At 46.7% G+C, this 21,431-nt stretch overlaps 1 protein-coding gene across 4 annotated transcripts in view; it reads right to left on the bottom strand.

Moving 5' to 3' along the window:
- Nucleotides 1-12,621: 12,621 nt before the first annotated feature.
- ZNF362 (zinc finger protein 362) overlaps nt 12,622-21,431 on the bottom strand; it is a 65,763-nt gene continuing 56,953 nt past the window's right edge. For 2 of the 4 annotated variants that reach the window (XM_088451480.1, XM_088451481.1), the window contains exons 5-8: nt 15,788-16,012; nt 14,289-14,367; nt 13,501-13,659; nt 12,622-13,382 (exon numbers count right to left, since the gene is read on the bottom strand). In XM_088451480.1, the coding sequence (XP_088307606.1) occupies nt 13,266-13,382; nt 13,501-13,659; nt 14,289-14,367; nt 15,788-16,012 (580 nt within the window). In that variant the 3' untranslated portion in view covers nt 12,622-13,265. The remainder of the gene's footprint in view (nt 13,383-13,500; nt 13,660-14,288; nt 14,368-15,787; nt 16,013-21,431) is intronic. The other 2 variants (XM_088451482.1, XM_088451483.1) reach the window with 1 other exon arrangement.

The following is a 21,431-nucleotide window of genomic DNA, read 5'->3' as shown; positions in this document are numbered from 1 at the left end:
AGACTGAGTATTATTACTCCTCCACAGGAGCACGGTGACTCCAGTAAATTGTAAGGATAATAAATACACATTTCTTACTCATTACATCACCTTACTGATGGCAGCAGTGCCATAGTGTCTAACACGTAGTTGAGCACAGACACATTATAACTACTTCATGGATATTATAAGAGTGTTGGATCATCTCTTGGTGTCCGCAGCTAGCAGGCACATATACAGGAGTAAGGGCAGGTTCCCTCCCAGGTTATCACTGCAGAGAGTAGGGGGTAACATGTGCAGTCTCTGTCCGGGTCCCCTCATCACTGTCCCAGGGTCTACTGGTGCGGGTCCATTTTCCCAGAGGTTTTGCGTGCATGAGCAGATGCCCAGGAATATGGCCGCAGAGGCATTTCCCCAGTGATTCGTGCAGCCCTGCCACGGAGAGGACAGTATTCAAGAACATGAAGACAGGGTATGCGGTGTGGGACTCTCCCTCCAACTCTTTGTAGATACGCCACTACTGCTATATTCTGTGCCAGAGGTGCGTCACATCTGTAATGCCGCAATATCCCAAAGCACCTTCCGCCAAGGGATTGTCCTCATCAGAACATTTACTGGAGCTAATAATCATCCTCATCCTGATTCAAGTCGCTGTATCTGCTGGTATCCAGTGACCAACTGGTAAGCGCCAAATGCTTAAACTGCTCTCCAGCTGTACTGCGGCTGAGCCCAGTGTCTCCAAGCCCTCTGCCTGCTACCAATCGCATTACTGGTCCACTGGAAGTGGCCGCAGTGTGACTGCACAAACTGAGTAGTACGTGGTTCCAGGAGCTGATGGAGTCTGGGTGAGGTGGTTAAAGGTGCCGATGTAGAAGCTTGTTGGGACAAGTGGATCCAGCTGCAGGAGCCTGGTGGCAGAAACAAGTTACCCACCCATGACGCAGTGGGAGGAGTCAGTACCAGGTGGAAACAGACGGTGAGAGTTTATATGAAGGAGTGGAGAAGTAAGCCCACTCTGGTAACCTCTTCACAAGTCACGGAGTCTAGGGTCCAGCTGAAGTTCCCCTCCAGTAGGGTGATACCTTGTTGGATGTCAGCAAGTGTCACAGAAAAACCTGGTTAGGAAAGGCTATTGGGTCTCCATAGGAGCAGAAACAGTGATTACGGTAAACAGTTGGTTAAAATGTTTTGCCAGTAACCATGAGGCCTCTTTCCTACTCATCAACCCACAACCTCAATTCAGAGACGGACAGGTAATGAGTAAGGAGTATTGTAACCCCCATTGCTTTATGGTAGGGAATGTTGTTGAGAAAAACATGGGTAGTAAAAACTGAACACATTTTTAGGCATAGCCCAGGGAAGGAAAAGAAGAGCAGCGCTTTGGGATTAATGGATTGGATCTGGAGCCTCATGGGTATGACACACGGCTTTCCAGAGTTTGAATTAGTCTGAGAGGTGGAAGAGGAGCCAGTGAAAGGATTGGCAGAGAGGTGAGGCAGACAGCGCCATGGGAGGGGCAAATGAGACGGGAGGTAGCACTGAGGATAGACTGAAGTGGGGGAAGGTGGGCATTAGGGGAGCATGAGCTGGATACCTTATGCTACTGGTGATATAGCTGGTATAATATACTGGTCATTTGGCTTGTACTACCTATATAGGGCCTGATTCAGAGCCGCTCGTAAGCGGCCGCTCGTTCGTTCCGAGCGATGTTTGCACAACTGCGCATGTGTACGGATCGTAATACGCATGCACGAACCAGTCAGTGCGGCCGAAAATCGTTTGTTCGCTAAATAGCGAATGCCTGCTATTTTGAGTGACAGGAGGAGGCGTATGTGGGTGGTAACAGGGGAAGGTGCTTGAAAACGGGGAGTGGAGATCAGAACGCAGGCGTGCTTAAAGGTCAAAACGGGCGTTTTATGGGTGTGCATAATTAATAAAGCAGCGTCATTGACCACGTCACTTGGTTATTTTCACTCTGAACTGCTCGCAAAATAGCGGTTGAAAAAACCAACCACAAGAATAGCGAGCAGTTCATACGCTGGTCGATGTAGTCGATTAATCTAATAAATAGCGGACATGACGTAGGATGCGAGCGGCCAGAGGGGCGTAGATTTCAAAAAAACGACCGCATGTTTGGTTCGCTCGTGCAGACCTAGAGGCGTGAACAGACCGCAAAGAGCGAACGGTTCATTTGAATAGCCACCCCTTTTTTCTGAACGAACGAGCGCAAATAGCGTCCGGCTCTGAATGAGATCCATAGTCTATAGCTGTGTGCAGGAGATGTAGTTTGGAAGCAGACGATCTAAATGCCGACCGCCGGCTTCCAGTCTTTCTAATCACGGCGTGGTACCAATGACAGGTGTTAAAAACTAGACGCCTGTCATTAAACAGGCACCGGAAGACCGACGCCCGGCATACTGAACGAAGGTGAGCCAGTCGCGGGCAGCCGCTGGGGGGTGTTGGGGGGGGGGGGTTAGGTTTAGGGCTCCCAGGGGGACCTAGGGTTAGGCACCCCCGCGGGAGGGTTAGGTTTAGGCTAGGGGAAGGGGGGGGGTTAGGTTTAGGCACTTAGTGGGGAGGTTAGAGTTAGGCACCCTAAGGGAGGATTGGGGGGGGGTAAATTAGGTTAGTGAATACTTACCTTAGGGACAATCAGGATTTTCACCCTTGCCGGGCTGCCGCTGTCGGGATTTGAACCGCCGGCCCTGTGTAGTAATACCTACTACACCCGTGTTCAGTCTAAGCGTGACCGTCTCTTTTAATATTCTGGGAAATATTTACATTGGTACCACCACAATTTTTGGTGTCAGCTCACACGTTACATTTGAAAAATTGCTGGCTCTTTACATTCATTTCTAGTTTCAGATTGTATTTTCAAATGTTAAAGTCCAACTCGCCATTTTCCACGGTCACAGCGCGAGCTTCGTCCTTAGCGGAAAGAAGAAAAGCTTTTCATTTCAGGAGAAAATAGACTTTACGGGAAAAGACGACGGATAACTGTGATCGCCGCACTCGACACCCCAACCGAGACGCAACAGGACAATACAAAAAACTGAACAGGGTCTGTTTGATTTTTTTATACAAATGTTGCATTTACAAGTTTATTTTCACAACAGATACAAATAGCAACTTTTCATTTTTATTTTTTTTTTACCATTTTCCTTGTTTTTTGTACATAATGCAGACTGATTTCTCAGCTGTGGTTTAGTTCAGCTGTCTTGGTGGAGACATGTTACTGAATGAGATAGCTAGGCTCTACATACATGTGGCTTGTATTTCATATAGAAAAAGAAAAGGTGTTAATAATAAGTATATTAGCATATTTACACATTATTAACATGCCGAGGGGTCAGGTCAGTCCTTGCATAACCCTTACACAACACATTAGAAGCGGGGAGAAGGGCAGCCAGATTCAGCCTAACAACGAAAGGAAACTAAATGATAATAAAAACACACAACTGTTAAAATAACAATATAGTTAAGGCTTAAAACGTGTATAAAAATAACAGATACAGTTCGAGGAACGTGTACAGGAGTCATTTGAGGAGCGTATACAGCAGGATACCGCCGCGCAGTACATAAGATCTGTACAGAGTGAGCTGTGCCCATGAAATGCCAACAGGATTGCTGTGTAAAGCCCCACTCTGGGAGGGGGTAACCAACTCGAGCCTTCACAATAGGAAGGCGGTGAGATGTATATGGATTACCAGTAAAGCACAGAGCTTATGGAACAGGCAGGGGACCTTCTAGAGACACAGCAGAACTTTTCCTCCCAGCTGCATCAATCTCTGGACAGTACAAAAGGGATAAGTACATTAGGCATACCATACTGTGACCACCCCGGGTAAACTGGTGACGGGGGCCTCAGAAGGAGGAGAGGTAACTGGTTTTCACTTTTGGTACACTACATTTTACTGCAAGCTTCATAAAACCCAATACAAACAAAATCATCTGCTCCTGATTAAACAAAATCATCTGCTCCTGATGAAACAACCTGTAGATGAGGGTGACAATCTTTCCATGTGATTACAGAGATGAAACAACCTGTAGATGAGGGTGACAATCCTTCCATGTGATTACATACACTATAAGATTAAAAGTATGTTTACTAAGGTGAGAGTTTACAGAATTGGAGATGTTGCCCATAGCAACCAATCAGATTCTAGCTATTATCTAGAAGGTGCTAGTTACATGTTAAGTAGAATCTGATTGGTTGCTATGGGCAATATCTCCACTTCTAAAAACTCTCACTTTAGTAAATTTACCCCCTAGGTGTAGTGAGAATCAGCCAATGGGAGGTAAGGGTCTCCCCACAGGCATGACAACTGTGGATGTCCAATAACAGGCATGTGAGGGGCAGCAGTAACCGTAAAGGTGGGTACACACTAGGCGATTTTCTTGGCGATTTTGATGCATCGGAACGACAAATCAATGCACGTGTACAAACTATAATGATGCGCGTTCCCCCTTGGTCGCATCCTCAGATCTTCCCTACATGCAGGAAGATCTGGCAATCTCAATAACGACCTTATATCTGATCAACAACCTAACGATAAAGGTCGTTATAGAGTACACAGTGTGTATGCACGATTTAGTCTGTCCGCCAGCTCCAGGGAAAATCGTTGACGACATCACTCAGGATGAATAATGACACAAGCTTATACTGGCGTGTAATGGAATTGGCCCCTAAGATTATAGATTAACTCCTATAAACAAACCTGTTTGGTAGCTTATGTCAATTAACCAGAAAACTGTACTGTAGCAACAACCATATGTAACACAAATAGTTGAGGGGTATTAGAGCTAAACCAATGTACTGTGATTATTATATGATGTGAGATGTCGGGGGAATTGCTGGGATTTGGAAAATTCCATATTTTCTGTGACTTTTGCTGTAGGATTTAAAGCAGCGATGTGGGGAAATCGTCATAAATTGAGGCAAATCGTGGCTCGTTCCAAACCTATAAAGCGTTCTGAAGGAGGAGAGGTCCTGCTTACTGAGCGCAGAACACAAGGCTTTCCTGTGCTAGTGTCAGTTATACAGGAGGCTGATGGAGACCTTTCCACCGACATATCCTAATATATACATTTCTGGTCAATTAAAAGCACTCAGTATTGGTCAGAGGCCAGAAATAATTAGAGGAGATGTTAATGAGTAACAGAAGGCAGCATTTATGTGCTAGATGAGATGCAGGTTGAAGGCAGCATTTATGTGCTAGATGGGCTGCAGGTTGAAGGCAGCATTATGTGCTAGATGAGATGCAGGTTGAAGGCAGCATTATGTGCTAGATGAGATGCAGGTTGAAGGCAGCATTATGTGCTAGATGAGATGCATGTTGAAGGCAGCATTATGTGCTAGATGGGATGCAGGTTGAAGGCAGCATTATGTGCTAGATGAGATGCATGTTGAAGGCAGCATTATGTGCTAGATGAGATGCATGTTGAAGGCAGCATTATGTGCTAGATGGGATGCAGGTTGAAGGCAGCATTATGTGCTAGATGAGATGCAGGGTGAAGGCAGCATTTACGTGCTAGATGAGATGCAGGTTGAAGGCAGCATTTACGTGCTAGATGAGATGCAGGTTGAAGGCAGCATTATGTGCTAGATGAGATGCAGGTTGAAGGCAGCATTATGTGCTAGATGAGATGCAGGTTGAAGGCAGCATTTATGTGCTAGATGAGATGCAGGTTGAAGGCAGCATTATGTGCTAGATGGGATGCAGGTTGAAGGCAGCATTATGTGCTAGATGGGATGCAGGTTGAAGGCAGCATTTATGTGCTAGATGGGATGCATGTTGAAGGCAGCATTTACGTGCTAGATGAGATGCAGGTTGAAGGCAGCATTATGTGCTAGATGAGATGCAGGTTGAAGGCAGCATTTATGTGCTAGATGGGATGCAGGTTGAAGGCAGCATTTATGTGCTAGATGGGATGCAGGTTGAAGGCAGCATTATGTGCTAGATGAGATGCATGTTGAAGGCAGCATTATGTGCTAGATGAGATGCATGTTGAAGGCAGCATTATGTGCTAGATGAGATGCAGGTTGAAGGCAGCATTATGTGCTAGATGAGATGCATGTTGAAGGCAGCATTTATGTGCTAGATGAGATGCAGGTTGAAGGCAGCATTATGTGCTAGATGAGATGCAGGTTGAAGGCAGCATTATGTGCTAGATGAGATGCAGGTTGAAGGCAGCATTATGTGCTAGATGAGATGCAGGTTGGCTTGGTTCCATGTTACAAGGTAAAACAAAATGCAGATCATAAAGGTAAATTATTCTACGACAGCTGCTCAGACGGGATAACAATTACTAAAGAACCCGCCGTGTCGCTATCTCCATATTACACAACGACATGATTACATGTAACGGGAGATGATATTATTTCCCCAATGGTATCCTACAGCAAAGCAGACAAGGGGGGGTTCTATTAAATGTGATGTTGGCTAGTGTCGGGAACGAGTGCCCAGAGCTATTCAACTCTCTGCATCGCGCCCGGCACTTAAGTCGGGAGATGCAGTTACCGCACCTACTGCCAGGGGTTTGCGGCAGAAGGGTGCGAGCAGAAATCCTCTAGTCGCGGGATTACAGCGTGGCCAATCGAATAGCCCCAGGCACTCATTCCCGGCGCTATTCAAGATCGCATTCAATTGAATTCCCCCCAATGTCTGCAATGTAATACAAACCCATCTTCCCACAGTAAGACATTGTTAGGTCTTTCAAACATATCTGGAATCTATATGTTAGAAGCTGCACATCTACCGTTCTCACCAGAAGTGACATTTTAGTACAATAATGACCTGTACGTACACATGGAGAGCCAGCAGTGATGACGGGGAACATTAATGCCCTGTAACCTGTATACACAGAGCCAGCAGTGATGACGGGCAACATTAATGCCCTGTAACCTGTATACACAGAGCCAGCAGTGATGACGGGGAACATTAATGCCCTGTAATCTGTATACACAGAGCCAGCAGTGATGACGGGGAACATTAATGCCCTGTAAACTGTATACACAGAGCCAGCAGTGATGACGGGGAACATTAATGCCCTGTAATCTGTATACACAGAGCCAGCAGTGATGACGGGGAACATTAATGCCCTGTAAACTGTATACACAGAGCCAGCAGTGATGACGGGGAACATTAATACCCTGTAACCTGTATACACAGAGCCAGCAGTGATGACGGGGAACATTAATGCCCTGTAACCTGTATACACAGAGCCTGCAGTGATGACGGGGAACATTAATACCCTGCAACCTGTATACACAGAGCCAGCAGTGACGACGGGGAACATTAATACCCTGTATCCTGTATACACAGAGACAATGGTGCTGTTGTGGGACATTAATGCCCTGTAACCTGTATACACACACAGGTTACAGGGCAGTGACCTAGCGGAACATTAATGCCCTGTAACCTGTATACACATAGTGATAGCAGTGACATTGCAGGATATTAATGCCCTGTAACCTGTATACACATAGTGATAGCAATGACATTGCAGGATATTAATAACCTGTATACACATAGTGATAGCAGTGACATTGCAGGATATTAATGCCCTGTAACCTGTATACACATAGTGATAGCAATGACATTGCAGGATATTAATAACCTGTATACACATAGTGATAGCAGTGACATTGCAGGATATTAATGCCCTGTAACCTGTATACACATAGTGATAGCAATGACATTGCAGGATATTAATAACCTGTATACACATAGTGATAGCAGTGACATTGCAGGATATTAATGCCCTGTAACCTGTATACACATAGTGATAGCAATGACATTGCAGGATATTAATAACCTGTATACACATAGTGATAGCAGTGACATTGCAGGATATTAATGCCCTGTAACCTGTATACACATAGTGATAGCAATGACATTGCAGGATATTAATAACCTGTATACACATAGTGATAGCAATGACATTGCAGGATATTAATAACCTGTATACACATAGTGATAGCAGTGACATTGCAGGATATTAATGCCCTGTAATCTGTATACACAGTGATAGTAGTGACATTGCAGGATATTAATAACCTGTAATCTGTATACACAGTGATAGTAGTGACATTGCAGGATATTAATGCCCTGTAGCCTGTATACACATAGTGATAGCAGTGACATTGCAGGATATTAATGCCCTGTAACCTGTATACACAGTGGTAGCAGTGACATTGCAGGATATTAATGCCCTGTAACCTGTATACATAGTGATAGCAGTGACATTGCAGGATATTAATGCCCTGTAACCTGTATACACAGTGATAGCAGTGACATTGCAGGATATTAATAACCTGTATACACATAGTGATAGCAGTGACATTGCAGGATATTAATAACCTGTATACACATAGTGATAGCAGTGACATTGCAGGATAGTATTGCCCCGTAACCTGTATACATAGTGATAGCAGTGACATTGCAGGATATTAATGCCCTGTAACCTGTATACACAGTGATAGCAGTGACATTGCAGGATATTAATGCCCTGTAACCTGTATACATAGTGATAGCAGTGACATTGCAGGATATTAATGCCCTGTAACCTGTATACACAGTGATAGCAGTGACATTGCAGGATATTAATAACCTGTATACACATAGTGATAGCAGTGACGTTGCAGGATATTAATAACCTGTATACACATAGTGATAGCAGTGACATTGCAGGATATTAATAACCTGTATACACATAGTGATAGCAGTGACATTGCAGGATATTAATGCCCTGTAACCTGTATACACAGTGATAGCAGTGACATTGCAGGATATTAATGCCCTGTAACCTGTATACACATAGTGATAGCAGTGACATTGCAGGATATTATTGCCCCGTAACCTGTATACACAGTGATAGTAGTGACATTGCAGGCTATTAATGCCCTGTAACCTGTATACAAGTGATAGCAGTGACATTGCAGGATATTAATAACCTGTATACACATAGTGATAGCAGTGACATTGCAGGATATTAATAACCTGTGTACACATAGTGATAGCAGTGACATTGCAGAATATTAATGCCCTGTAACCTGTATACACATAGTGATAGCAGTGACATTGCAGAATATTAATGCCCTGTAACCTGTATACACATACTGATAGCAGTGACATTGCAGAATATTAATGCCCTGTATACACATAGTGATAGCAGTGACATTGCAGGATATTAATGCCCTGTAACCTGTATACACATAGTGATAGCAGTGACATTGTAGGATATTAATGCCCTGTAACCTGTATACACATAGTGATAGCAGTGACATTGCAGGATATTAATGCCCTGTAACCTGTATACACAGTGATAGTAGTGACATTGCAGGATATTAATGCCCTGTAACCTGTATACACAGTGATAGCAGTGACATTGCAGGATATTACTGCCCTGTAACCTGTATACACAGTGATAGCAGTGACATTGCAGAATATTAATGCCCTGTAATCTGTATACACAGTGATAGCAGTGACATTGCAGGATATTAATAACCTGTATACACATAGTGATAGCAGTGACATTGCAGGATATTAATAACCTGTATACACATAGTGATAGCAGTGACATTGCAGGATATTATTGCCCTGTAACCTGTATACACATAGTGATAGTGACATTGCAGGATATTAATGCCCTGTAACCTGTATACACAGTGATAGCAGTGACATTGCAGGATATTAATGCCCTGTAACCTGTATACACATAGTGATAGCAGTGACATTGCAGGATATTATTGCCCCGTAACCTGTATACACAGTGATAGTAGTGACATTGCAGGATATTAATGCCCTGTAACCTGTATACAAGTGATAGCAGTGACATTGCAGGATATTAATAACCTGTGTACACATAGTGATAGCCGTGACATTGCAGGATATTAATGCCCTGTAACTTGTATACATAGTGATAGCAGTGACATTGCAGGATATTAATGCCCTGTAACCTGTATACACATAGTGATAGCAGTGACATTGCAGGATATTAATGCCCTGTAACCTGTATACATAGTGATAGCAGTGACATTGCAGGATATTAATGCCCTGCAATCTGTATACACAGTGGTAGCAGTGACATTGCAGGATATTAATGCCCCGTAACCTGTATACACATAGTGATAGTACTGACATTGCAGGATATTACTGCCCTGTAACCTGTATACAGTGATAGTAGTGACATTGCAGGATATTAATGCCCTGTAACCTGTATACACATAGTGATAGCAGTGACATTGCAGGATATTAATGCCCTGTAACCTGTATACACAGTGATAGTAGTGACATTGCAGGATATTAATGCCCTGTAACCTGTATACATAGTGATAGTAGTGACATTGCAGGATATTAATGCCCTGTAACCTGTATACACAGTGATAGTAGTGACATTGCAGGATATTAATGCCCTGTAACCTGTATACACATAGTGATAGCAGTGACATTGCAGGATATTAATGCCCTGTAACCTGTATACACACACACAGCCAGGATCTCCATTGGCTTAATACCACTTTATAGAGATGCGTTTTTCGTTATTCACCCACATAAGTTATTAAACTTTAATATTTAGCGCCATGATCTTAATCTACCTGTGCATATAACATATCGCAATATTAGTTAGTAACAAGAAAATCAGATGTAAGGATTGTCAGCTCTATGGGGTAATATCGTAAGCGTACAGAAAATGTTACATACATTAGCTAATCATACCGTATAAGCTTGTGTGATAAGAATTATGGGTAAAGTGGGGAATCGCTGAGCGGGGAGGGGGGGGGTCACGTTGCCCAGGATATGACAGTACTGCGTTTATGAGAAGACGCCACCAGCACAGGTAAGGGAATAAATCAGACGTACACCGTGTTATATAAATGTGCATCAGACTGCGAGGACATTGCTATTTGTGCTCTGCACCAGCCGCTGTATCCTCACACCTGCAGGTAGTAACTACCCCATGTAATGTAAGCTCTGCACCTTCCCTCCTCACTCTCCTGTAAATGAATGAAGTGGGTCGCCTCATGTACAGAGCTGCCCTGTAACGTGCGCAGGGCGGCCCTTAGGGGTAACATCACAGCCATCTCATAGCATCGCCCTTACCCCGCGCTCCGTAAATGACAGAACTCCTCGGGAGCATGACAGACGTCTGCAGGAATGACTGAGCTACAGATACACAAGACTCCCCAAACACCGGCCTCTACCTGGGACAGACATAGTAAGATTTCCTGAACAGTCCTGAGTTATGGTGGGAGGGTAGGGGGGGGGGGGGTACATAGTACTGGCCGGCAGAGTAGTGTTATTGCTACATCACTGGACCTACCTGATACAGGACCTATGACTTTATCAGTGGATAATCTCTCACACCAACATAGATAGGGGTAGGCACTAGGGGGAGGATTAGGGTACGGCTGCGGCGGACAGGGGGGCGTGTTTGGGGGTTGGGCTGTGGGAAAGGGGGGTTAGGATACTTGCCTAATTTCGTCAGGATTCTGACTGTCGGCATGCTGCAGTCGGTATTCTAACTCCGACATCCCAACCGCCAGAGTGCTGTAACGAACCCAGCGCGGCAACAACTCGCCATCGGCAGTGGCCAAGATCATACGACTGCTGGGGGATGTTTCATACCGACTGTTTATTCCCCTATCATTTACAGATACATAGTAGTTGGGAGTTTTAAAACAAGAACTATCATCATTTTATGTTGTTTAGTTTCACTTTAGGCAAGTCCGTACACTACACGGCGGCGGGCATGACGTGTGACCAGAGATGGACAAAATAATGTGAAATTCAGGAGCCGGTCACCCCCTATAGTGAGGTGACTTACTAAGTGCATTGGCTCCTGAGCTCCAGGCATTTATCCACCCCGGATTGTGACAGTCATTGAGCAGGAGCCCCCTGAAAGCTATAATGACCAGCATACAGGGATGATGCTCCCCAGGAGCGGTCAGTGGATGAGATGGCGTGGTTCCGAAGTGCAGAGAATGGTTAGATGGGGTGAGACATGATGTTCTATCTGCAGAACCACAGATGGACACGCACACATACACGCACACACACGCACATACACGTACGTCTCTCAGCTGCACAACAGGAACATAGGGGGGGGATCCTGCCAAACAAACAATCAGCACCTTAATATGTATGGTCAGGACTGATGGGAGAGAAACACCAGAAAAGCGGAATGGGAAAAGCACTGGACCCTACATCCCCCGCCATACGTTACTCCAAAGATTGGGGTCATTACTATCTTCATCCCATAGAAACCATAACCATGGGAGGTACTAGCATCTATCAGTCACCTGCCATCACTGACCCGCTTTCTCCATGCATGTGGCCAGTCCGATAATGTAGGGAAACAGGTCGGACTCCTCAGCCGCCCTCTCCCCGGCCTACCTGGACTCATACACTATGTTATATATAAATCTATATAAAACCTCAGCTGAGAGCAAGAACATTTGGTCAATTCCCCGGCACGGTCACCAGTAATGTGGCGTAACATTATCCGGGGCGCCGGTGACTTTGCGTCAGATGGTTATGAGCGAGCAATGGGTACTCACTGATCAGTCCATTCCTGGAGCAGGGCAGTCAGAATGCTAAGACGGTGCCTTGTAGGGGCCCTGAATTAGGGGGATACCCTAACAGAAGACCGCAGCTCATTATCGCGTTCTGCTCATTACCTTACATTTCCCCGATTAGCAGCACCAAATTCTTGGCCAATAAATAGGATTTTTTTTTTTTTTTTTATTGTTTTCTTATATGTAAAAAAAATGGAGGATAAAAAAGGTTAAAGAAACATAAAGAGATATAAAATGTGAGAGATTAAAAGTGCTCAGCCGGGGACTCCGCATGTCACCAAAATATTTGGGGCCAATGAATGTACACGTAGGTCTCACACCTAGGGCGGACACTCAAGACTTCCAAAATTCAGCCAATCCATGATCCACTCCTTCAGCCAGCCAATCAGAAGTTGTTCTGACCCCAGGGTAACGTCCGCTTGTACGAAGCCAGATAAAAGGTTTGTAATCCCAAGGGCAACCAATGAAAAGCATAAATCCAGAGGTAAAATCCATTTGTATCCATAGGTCGGCGAAACGCGTTGTGTCCACGAGCAGCCGCCACCAGAGCGGACAACAGGGTATCCGAGTGTTAACGCAATCGGAGACAGAAGTTGGCGATCTGATTCCTGGACTTATTTCCCAGCCAGATAACCGTGGGCCGAGGACAGCACCTCCGTCTGCCCTAAGTTTTTGGTCCCTCTCTCCGGGGCTGCTCTCGCTCTCTCTATATGAGGGAAATTCTAACGGGAATGCCAGGAGACTCGGTCCTCTGAGGAGAATGATGGTTGACGAGGTGTTCCACCACAGTATGCTTTGACATATGCTTCATCAAATAGGTTTCCTGCAAGTAGAGAAAAGCCATGGATCGAATCCTACCCCAATTACAAACAGATCTTTCGGAGTAACACACAGTGCCCCCGACCCCCAATGCCATAGAACAAAAGACATGCGCTACTCACGGATGTGTACGCTCTCCCGCACATACTGCAGCAGTACGCCTTGGCGTGCTTGATGGCGTGGGCCGAGAGGTGGATCTGAAGTGAGGCAGAGTCTGTGTACGCTCGGTAGCAGTTGGGACACTTGTACGGTTTGTCTTTGTTGTGCTGGCGCTGGTGAGACTGTGCAGAGTAAGAGAAAGTCTAAACATCACACCAAAGGTATCACACACACACACCCCCCCCCCCACCAATGCTATGTCCAGCCGGGGCGGGAGCCAGTAACACGTACACAATGCTGCCTGCACAAAGCCCAGCGTAACAGCTCTGTCTGAATGAGGGGGAAGACCCCAGCAAGCAGACGATTACGTCCCAGAGAAGATGGTGCAGAGACATTACAGCAGTATTAGCCCATTGTCTGATGTAACTCGGGGAACAGTCGCCAAATTACTTTTGTTTTTTTTTACTCCAACCCTATTTGCGGCTCTGGATAAAGGTCCAGAACGTATCAGAAGATAACTAAGTGAACATGGCAGCACATAGAGATTATTTATAACGTTTCCCCGGCACAAGAAGAGGTTTGCCGATAGGCGACTGCTGGGTACGGAACGCGCCACAACGCCGAAGCAATCCACCAGCTTTATCTCTATTATCGCGGAGTACAGGTCTGCTCCTGTGTTAGTAAATGAGACCCGCTTGCTGTTCCTTCATTTCCCCCTGAGTAAAGCGGTGATAGGGCACTATGCGCGTGACATGAGCTACCGGGGGTACTATAAGTTCAGTACAGACACAGTGAGGGGGGGGTCACTGACCTGCAGGTTGGAGAGCTGAGTGAAAGCCTTTTCACAGGCGGGCTGCGGACATTTGTAGGGCCGGTCTCCAGTGTGAATCCTACGACACAAGTTCACAATCAGACACATCACTATAATAAAGAGAGTAAGCACACAGCACAAGGGCCGCCCCCAGGTAAGGCCAGTATGGGGGACACCACGCACAGTCTACTAGTAGCAATGCTTTATGGGAAGGTGGACCCAGGGCCTGGGGGCGGTAATGTGTTATGCTGGCAATTCTAGCCCTCTAACTATATAATCGCTATATGATTTACCGCCGGATGAAATTCCGGCGGTTAGAATCCCGATAGCGGCTGCCCGACATGGGTGAAAACCCCGATCGTCCTAAGGTAAGTATAGACTAACCTAATTCCCTCCCCTAACCCTCCTTAGGGGTGCCTAACCCTAACCTTCCCCCCAGTGCCTAACCCTAATCCCCCCTCTAAGTGCCTAACCCTAACCTTCCCCCCAGTGCCTAACCCTAATTCCCCCGCTAAGTGCCTAACCCTAACCTTCCCCCCAGTGCCTAACCCTAATCCCCCCTCTAAGTGCCTAAACCTAACCTCCCCCATCCCTGCTGCCTAAACCTAAGTCCACCGGGGGGGGGGGGGGTGCCTAACCCTAAATCCCCCCAAGGGGTGCCTAACCCTAATCCCCCCTCTAAGTGCCTAACCCTAACCTTCCCCCCAGTGCCTAACCCTAATCCCCCCTCTAAGTGCCTAACCCTAACCTTCCCCCCAGTGCCTAACCCTAATCCCCCCTCTAAGTGCCTGACCCTAACCACCCCCCTGTGCCTAGGGGGGGGGGGGGGTGCCTAGCCCTAAATCCCCCCCAGGGGTGCCTAAACCTAACCCTCCCTTCCCCTAGCCTAACCTTAACGTCCCGGGGGGGTGCCTAACCCTAAGCCCCCCCCCCCCCCGGGAGCCCTAAACCTAACCCTCCTCCCCTCCGCAGCTGTCCGCGCCCGGCATCCCTTCAATCTGGATTTAGACGCCTGTCTAACCCTCGCCAGGATAGACCAGTTGGGAAGCCGGCTGTCGAGATTAGGTCCGCCGGCTTCCTGACTGCATACCTTACAGAGGGACAGACTACACGAGATCAGGGGGTTTATTTACGCAGTGTCGGTGTTTTTACTAGCAAGACCCGGGAGCAAGACACAGCTAGTAAAAGCATTGCCCTTTTAAAAAAATAAAAATAAAGTAAACGCACTTCGTAAAAAAAAACCCTTGGTCTATAAAAAAATAGGGACTTTAACAGGAACGGGGGCTCAATGAGATGAAGGGGTAGAATTACAAATTGGGCGGTTTGCGGCCCCGGCTTTGCCAGACAGTTTTAAAAATGGCCAACAGGGATTATGGCTAAACCAGGCTCGCTCAGAACGGATCCCTGTTGCTGCTTTTAAAACTATTGGCTAAAGCCGATCGCTGGCCGTTAGGAAGAGCGCCCCCCCCTATAAAGCGGCCGGTGGATGAGGCGCTTACCTGGTGTGCTGCTGGAGATGAGAGAGCTGGCGGAAGGATTTCTCGCAGTACGAGCAGTGATAGGGCTTGACGCCGAGGTGGATGCGCAGGTGCTGTGCTAGGTATGAAGCATTGGCAAACGATTTAGAACAATGCGGGCACTTGTGGGGTTTGGCCTCTGTGTGGGACTTGGAGTGAATCTGCATCTCTGACTTGGTAAAGAAAGTCAAAGGGCAAACTTTACACCTATATACGGCAAGGGGGACGATAGAAGAAAAGGGTTTTAGAACAACAGCAGAAGGGATACATGCTAGGTCTACAGTCACTATGTCGACACTGCAACGCCGGCACCAGTATCTCCACGCCTTTGAGATGCTATTTAAAGCATTTGAATTGTGCGCGCATCAATACTTTAAACATGCTGCCTTAGCGTCATGTTTAAAGTTGAAATGCCTACACGGTAATGTCAGAATACTGGAGTCGGCATTTTGGTGCCTATGCAGTCACTGCCGACATAGTGACTGTTGACAGCATAACTACACCCCCAGCAGAGCTTGCCCTGTGCTCTACAGCGTCTGCATGGCATGCTATATTACATTCGCCTAAACAGTGGTCCCTTTGTATTAGGCTAGTGAGGTTAGGGCTGAGCTGTCCATGTACTGGCAGGAGCATGCTCAGTGTGCTCCTGAGAGACATCCTGTGACATCATCAAGCCGCCAACTTCCAGCTCATTGGCTCTGACTGATCACATGAGCCCAGGGTCATAGAAATGCCTGCCCACACTAACATCCTATCTGTACGAGGCGTTAGCCAATTACAACACAGGACGGGAGGGTTGCAGTTTTTCTATGTGGCAATAACTTTACATTGTAAATCACAAAGTTGTACGTCAGGTATATCATTCCTCCAGCAGGCAATGGCTGGGTTAATGTAATAACTTGTTATAATATACTGGCTCTATGTCTTATCATATAGACTATCTTGCATTGGTCTCTAGTTCTGTAATGACTGTCACCGAAAGTAACTTACAAAAGTGGAAACAGGATTTTTACAACAGGATTTTGGTACTTACCGATAAATCCCTTTCCCCGATTCCATAGGGGATACTGGAGGCTAATGACACTGGGGTATAGAAACAGCTAAGTGGGAGCTGGCACTTTAAATTTTAAGAAGTGTGACTAGCCCCTCCCCCCTCTATACCCCCCTACAAGCCCAGTCTTAGAAAACTGTGCCCGAGGGGAGCTGAGAAAAACAAACGGAAGAGGAGGAGGCGAAGCAAGCACACAGAACATATGAAAAGGATGAAATAACAGTAACACAACCAGAGACATCAAACAGTCCTCTAACAGTCATAACATAACATGACCACAACCCTGGCAGGAAAGAGCAGCGCCGGGTGGGCGTCCAGTGTCCCCTATGGAATTGGAGAAAGGGATTTATCGGTAAGTACCAAAATCCTGTTTTCTCCTTCATCCACTAGGGGACACTGGAGGCTTCAAGCCAGTGGGGACGTCCCAGAGCTCCCATCACGGACGGGAAAGTGCTAAGAACCCTGCAAAACAGGCCGGCCATATTGCGCAGCAGAGGCCGCAAACGTGTCAAATCTATCAAAAAGAAAAAAGGTATGCCGACCACACCAAGCAGCCGCCCGGCAAAGTAACTCCATGGAAACCCTGCAAGCAGCCGTCCACGAGGAACCCACTGAGCGAGAGGAATGCGCTGTAATAAAAGGCGGAGGCTCCCTAGATGATGCCATATCCACCGGTCAGAAGGTCCAGACAAATCCAGCTCGGGTCTGCGACTGTTTGGAGGCTGGCTAGCCAGGACGAACAGCATCATACAAAACAAATAAGAGTGTCTGTTCTACGTATGGCTGCCGTCCTCTCCACAGAGATGCGAAGAGCCCTAATAAAATCCAAAAGATCTTGACGAAGGTGAATCCTGTGGAAGAACCGGTACCACAATAGGTTGGTTGATGTAGAAAGCCGAAAACCACCTTTGGAATAAAAATATTTTTGTACAGTTCCGCTCTATCCTCATGAAATAGCAAGTATGGAGGACGACAGGATAGAGCTCCCAGTTCCTACACTCTCCTGGCTTAGGCCAGTGGGAGAACAACTGTTACCTTCCACGAAAGGTATTAGAACTCCACGGACTCCAAAGGTTCGAACAGAGAAGACTGTAAGAAGGAAAGGACAAGATCCAAATCTCATGGAGGCCGAGGAGGAACAAAGGGTGGTAGTAACCCTATCACACCTTGTAGAAAAATCTGCACCTCCGGTATCAAGACCAGCTTCTTCTGGAAGAAAACCGTCAGAGCGGAAATTTGAACTTTCAGAGAACCCAAACGCAAAGAAAGTTGGCTAAGTTTAATTTTGTAGGAGAAGACCCTCTCCTGTCACACCATGAAACATAAGCCTTCCAAATACAATGGTAATGTTTCGAAGTAACTTCCTGTTGGGCTCGAAGTATAGTAGGGATTACCCTGGATGGGATCCCTTTACGTTTTAAGATGGTCCTTTCAACAGCCACGCCTACAACGTAGCCGCTTTAAGTCTGGATAGACTAAAGGACCCTGTAATAAGAGATCTTCTCTCAGAGAAAGGGTCCAAGGATCGTCAATCAGCAGATGTTGAAGGCTGAAATACCAAGCTCTGCGAGGCCAATCCGTAGCCACCAATAAAACCATGGACTTCTCCCTCTTGATGCGTTGTAGAATCCGAGTGAGAAGAGGAAACAGAAGGAATAGATAAGACAAATTGGAACTTCCACGGCGTTGACAGTGCGTTCACTGCCGCTGCCACTGGGTCTCTCGTCCAAGATCAGTAGAGAGGCAGTTGATGATTTTGTCTGGATGCCATGAGATCGACCTGTGGAAGATCCCACCATTGAACCAGCTGTTGAAAAACCTGAGGATGTAGTGGCCATTCCCTCGGATGCACGTCCTGCCGGCTGAGGTAGTTCTGCTTCCCAATTTGCTACACCTGGAATGAAGATTGCCATTGCGAACTATTCCACCCAGGTTAGAATTAGGCTTACTTCTTTTAAAGCCGCCTGACATCTGGCCTCGGTTAATATACGCCACTGTTGTGGCGTTGTTCCAATATGTGTATCGGCAGACTCACTTCCTGCGATATCCAGCGGCCTTGGAAGTGATGTTCCTGAATCACAGCTTCACATCCTCTCGGACTCGCGTCTGTGGAGAAGAGAGTCCCATCCCACACTCCGAATCTCTTTCCCTCCAGTAGGTGAATAGAGTTCAACCCCCAGGGAAGTAGTGTCCGAGTTCTAGGACTTAACCTTACCCTTTGGTGAAGAAAAAGATGGGATCCTGTCCACAGAGAGGAGGTCTAGCTAAAAAAAAGTCCTGGAGTGAAATCGTCCATAAGGAAAGGCCTCTAATGCCTTGACCATCTTCCCCAGGAGTCGAATGCAAACATGCACTGATACCAGACAATGTCGAAGGACCGTCCTCAACATCCCCTGAATGGAAGTTGCTTTTTTTCCTGATGAAGGAATACTCTTTGACATAAGGTGTCCATAAGCATACCCAGAACTGTAGCCTCTGCAACAGTTGCAGATGAGACTTGGGGAAAAACAGTGACGAATGAGACGGCTGTGAGTCACTGTGATGTTCTGCAGTAATTTTTCCTGGAATGGGCCTTCAGCAGAAGATCGTCCAGGTAAGATAATAGTGCTCCCCTGTTTCCGAAGAAGAGTCCTCATCACAACCATGACCTTTGTGAATAACCAGGAGACTGATGATAAGCCGAAGGGTGAGGCCTGACTTTGGAAATGAGAATTCCAAAATATGAATCTCAGAAACGCCTGGTGAGGCGGCCAGATAGGGATGTGAAGTAAGTCCCCCTTGATATCCCGAGATATCGTGAAATCGCCATCCTCTAGTCCCACAATCCCCGACTGAAGGGACTATTTTGAATTTGAAAATCCTTAGGGATAGATTAGAGATTCTTCAAGTTCAGAGTAGGTCTGACCGAGCCGACAGGCTTCGGAATCACGAAGAGACTGGAGTAAACAAAAACTTTGTCCGATCTGATGTCTGGGAACCTGGACCACCACTCTCATGGATAAAAGCTAGTGTATAGTTTGTTGTAAAACGATACTCCTGCCGTTGGAAACTGGCAAACCTGTGATTAAAAAACCAAGGTAGGAGGAGGAGACTAAAAAGTCAAGCTTGTATCCCCAAGTGATGAGATCCAGGACCCAAGCGTCCGTACAAGATTCCGTCCATACTACTCTGAAGTCCTGAAGACTCGCTCCCACTCTGGGGAACCCCAGATGAGAGTAAAGCCCATAATGCACTAGGCTTAGGAGTGGACTCAGGACCTCATGTTGAGTAGATGTTGTTGCGACTCTGCCCCGACCTCCGGAACCAAGGGAAGTTGATGGTCCCGTGAACAACCCAGAGCACTAAAGGACCAAAACGAGGGTCCCGAGTAAGAACTTCTAGGGGGAGGAGCCGCAGACGGAATATAAGAGGATTTACCCCCAAGTAGCTTGAGAAATCCATTTAGCTAGAACCACTGCAAGTAATACACTATCCGCGAATGGAAGTGTTTTCACAGCTTTCTTCAATTCGGCATCCGCCCTCATTACAATGACAGGACGCAGTGTTACACCTGCAGCTGTACAAATGGACTTGAGAGTATACTGCAAACTCCTGTCCGATGTCTTTAAAAGACATGGCCGCAGGAACCAGTAGCATCGACTTCTCAAAGAGCCGCGAAACCGATGGATCTACTGTAGTGGAATTCTCACAAGATTTACTGCTATATGCGAGAAAAAGATAATAACCGCCGGGACATCTGAAATTTGTTTATCCGGATGTTCCCAAGCCGACATCAGAACATAATCCAGCTTTACTGAAACTGGAAATGCAATAGCTTGTCTTTTATTTCTTTAGAAATAAATATTGTGGAGCAGGACTAGTGTCCTCCTCCTGTATCCGTAATACCTGGCGGATTGCAGAAAATGAAGCCTCTATCCCATCTGACACGGTTTAGTGGAACGGAAAAGAGCCATGAGTCTTTAGATGGGATCGGTATGATTTACCGCCGGGAAATCTGAAATCCTGACGCCTCAAGACCGGTACCAGTGAATAACCCGACTGCGCTAAAGATAAGTACTAACTAACCTAACCCACACCCCCCACCCCAACCCTCCTAAAGGGGTACCTAACCTCCCTCCCTTGTGCCTAACCCTAACCCTCCCGAGGGGTACCTAACCCTAACCTCCCCCTGGGGGTGCCTAACCCTAAGTCCCCCGCGGGAGCCCCCAACCTAAACAACCCCCCCCTTGCGCGCGGCTGTCCGTGCCCGGCTTACCTTCGATCGGGATGCTGGGCGTCGAGCTCCCGGCTTAGGTAAAATGAGAGGCATCGAGATTCTGTCATTAGACCCTTGCCGGGATTAGACGGCCGGGATGCCGATAGTCGACATTTAGACCAGCGGCATCCCGACTGCATACCCTTGAGATCCCAAGGATTTAGCTAATGGACCTCCCCCATGCTTCTAAAGCCCCTGCCCTGGAAGCCCCTCTATCTTTCCGAGAAGCCTCCAGCTCAGCAGAGAGAAGCCATTGCGTAAGCCACAGCGTTCTACGTGCCAAAATCACCTCCTAGAGGAGATAATGCAAACGTCAAATG

The sequence above is a fragment of the Taudactylus pleione genome, unplaced genomic scaffold (assembly GCF_031769625.1).
Source record: "Taudactylus pleione unplaced genomic scaffold, aTauple2 ptg000549l, whole genome shotgun sequence".
NCBI lineage: Eukaryota > Metazoa > Chordata > Amphibia > Anura > Myobatrachidae > Taudactylus > Taudactylus pleione.
This window is presented reverse-complemented; position numbering and strand designations above follow the sequence as displayed.